General features: G+C 31.3%; 1 protein-coding gene across 1 annotated transcript; it reads left to right on the top strand.

The window, feature by feature from the left end:
* The first annotated feature begins 6 nt into the window (after nucleotides 1–6).
* Nucleotides 7–1,140, top strand: LOC126909998 (probable serine/threonine-protein kinase DDB_G0278901). Its single transcript, XM_050692400.1, has 4 exons — nucleotides 7–190; nucleotides 250–561; nucleotides 618–815; nucleotides 956–1,140. Exons 1-4 carry the CDS (start codon nucleotides 121–123, stop codon nucleotides 1,087–1,089), a joined length of 714 nt encoding a protein of 237 aa, XP_050548357.1. The 5' UTR covers nucleotides 7–120; the 3' UTR covers nucleotides 1,090–1,140.
* The last annotated feature ends 63 nt before the right edge of the window (nucleotides 1,141–1,203 follow it).

Genomic DNA, 1,203 nt, shown 5'->3' with positions numbered 1-1,203 from the left:
TTTTAAGGTTGATTATATTATTTGTTTTCTATTGTTTAAGTGTATTATAATGTTTTAACAATGTAAAATGTTAAAGTTAGAATAAAATTATTTCTGCATATATAAAGTATTTCTTTTAAGATGTCTAATTCGAATGAGACTTCAGTACCAGCAACTACTAGTAATAGCAGTGTTATTGAAACTGCTACAAGTAAAAAGTTATTAATTTGTCACTAAGTGTTAGTTATAAAATGTTTGAATTGTTATCAGATTCTAGAGTAGCCACAACTGCTCCTAGTCGTCGAATGAGCCTAGCAGCTGATCTTATGATGCATCTAGAGCGAAGAGCTGCTGAAAGTTCTGCAATGTTTCGAAGCAATGTCCATAACGTAGTGGAAGAATTAAGACCTATTATATCAGTAACCCGGCATCCTGATCCTGGGTCACCACAACCTCTTGGTCCTAGTTCATCAGTACGTCTAAGTTTACCTACTTGGTTAAATTTAAATGCAAGTAATACACATTCTCCTCTATCACCACCAAGTTCATCAGATACTGAAGACAGAGATCCCATAGCTCCAGGTAATTTAAATTAATTGTTCTAAATTTGCTTTTTTTAAATTTTATTAATATAATAGGGGATGTAAGAGTATCTGAAACTTCACCAGTTTCACAAAGAGTCCCTATATCTGAAGCAAGATCTCTTCCAATAGAATCTAATAATGATGTTTCGATAAATATGAATTTATCTAACTTAGAAGAAAACCATGGAAATGAAACTCAGACTCCTGGAGGGACTTCACCTAATGGATCTAGTAATAACAATGTTGAAAACCGTGAGTAACATTCAATGTATATCTTCAACTTCAATAAATATAATTTTGATATTCATTAATTTTAAATTTCTATATTTATCACATTAATTCTGATTTTTTAGTATAAAATTATAGAAAAAATGTTATCAATTTAATTTTAGAAAGTGAAGAAGATGTTCTTCGTCATAATCCCGAAATAGCTCAAGTTTTAGGAGTAACTCTTAAGTACATTCCATTCATATTAATATTGTTATCAAAAGCTGTTTTTGATCATATTCCAGGTAATGTAATATAAGATTATGATCATTCTCATTGATTCTCTTCTTCTTCCTCGCCTTAATCCCAACTACTTAGGATCGGCCACTCTTATCCTAAACTTCCACTTGACACGATCTCCCCTATCATCTAC

The sequence above is a fragment of the Daktulosphaira vitifoliae genome, unplaced genomic scaffold, assembly GCF_025091365.1.
Source record: "Daktulosphaira vitifoliae isolate Bord-2020 unplaced genomic scaffold, ASM2509136v1 Scaffold_2915, whole genome shotgun sequence".
Classification (NCBI taxonomy): Eukaryota; Metazoa; Arthropoda; class Insecta; order Hemiptera; family Phylloxeridae; genus Daktulosphaira; species Daktulosphaira vitifoliae.
The sequence above is the reverse complement of the archived record's forward strand: the minus strand, read 5'-3'. Positions and strand labels throughout refer to the sequence as shown.

Coding starts and splice junctions, on each gene's coding strand:
- LOC126909998 (XM_050692400.1), top strand. CDS start 121: ATGTCTAATTCGAATGAGACTTCAGTACCAGCAACTACTAGTAATAGC. Junction 562..617: donor CAGAGATCCCATAGCTCCAG/GTAATTTAAATT, acceptor TTAATATAATAG/GGGATGTAAGAGTATCTGAA. Junction 816..955: donor TAATAACAATGTTGAAAACC/GTGAGTAACATT, acceptor ATTTAATTTTAG/AAAGTGAAGAAGATGTTCTT.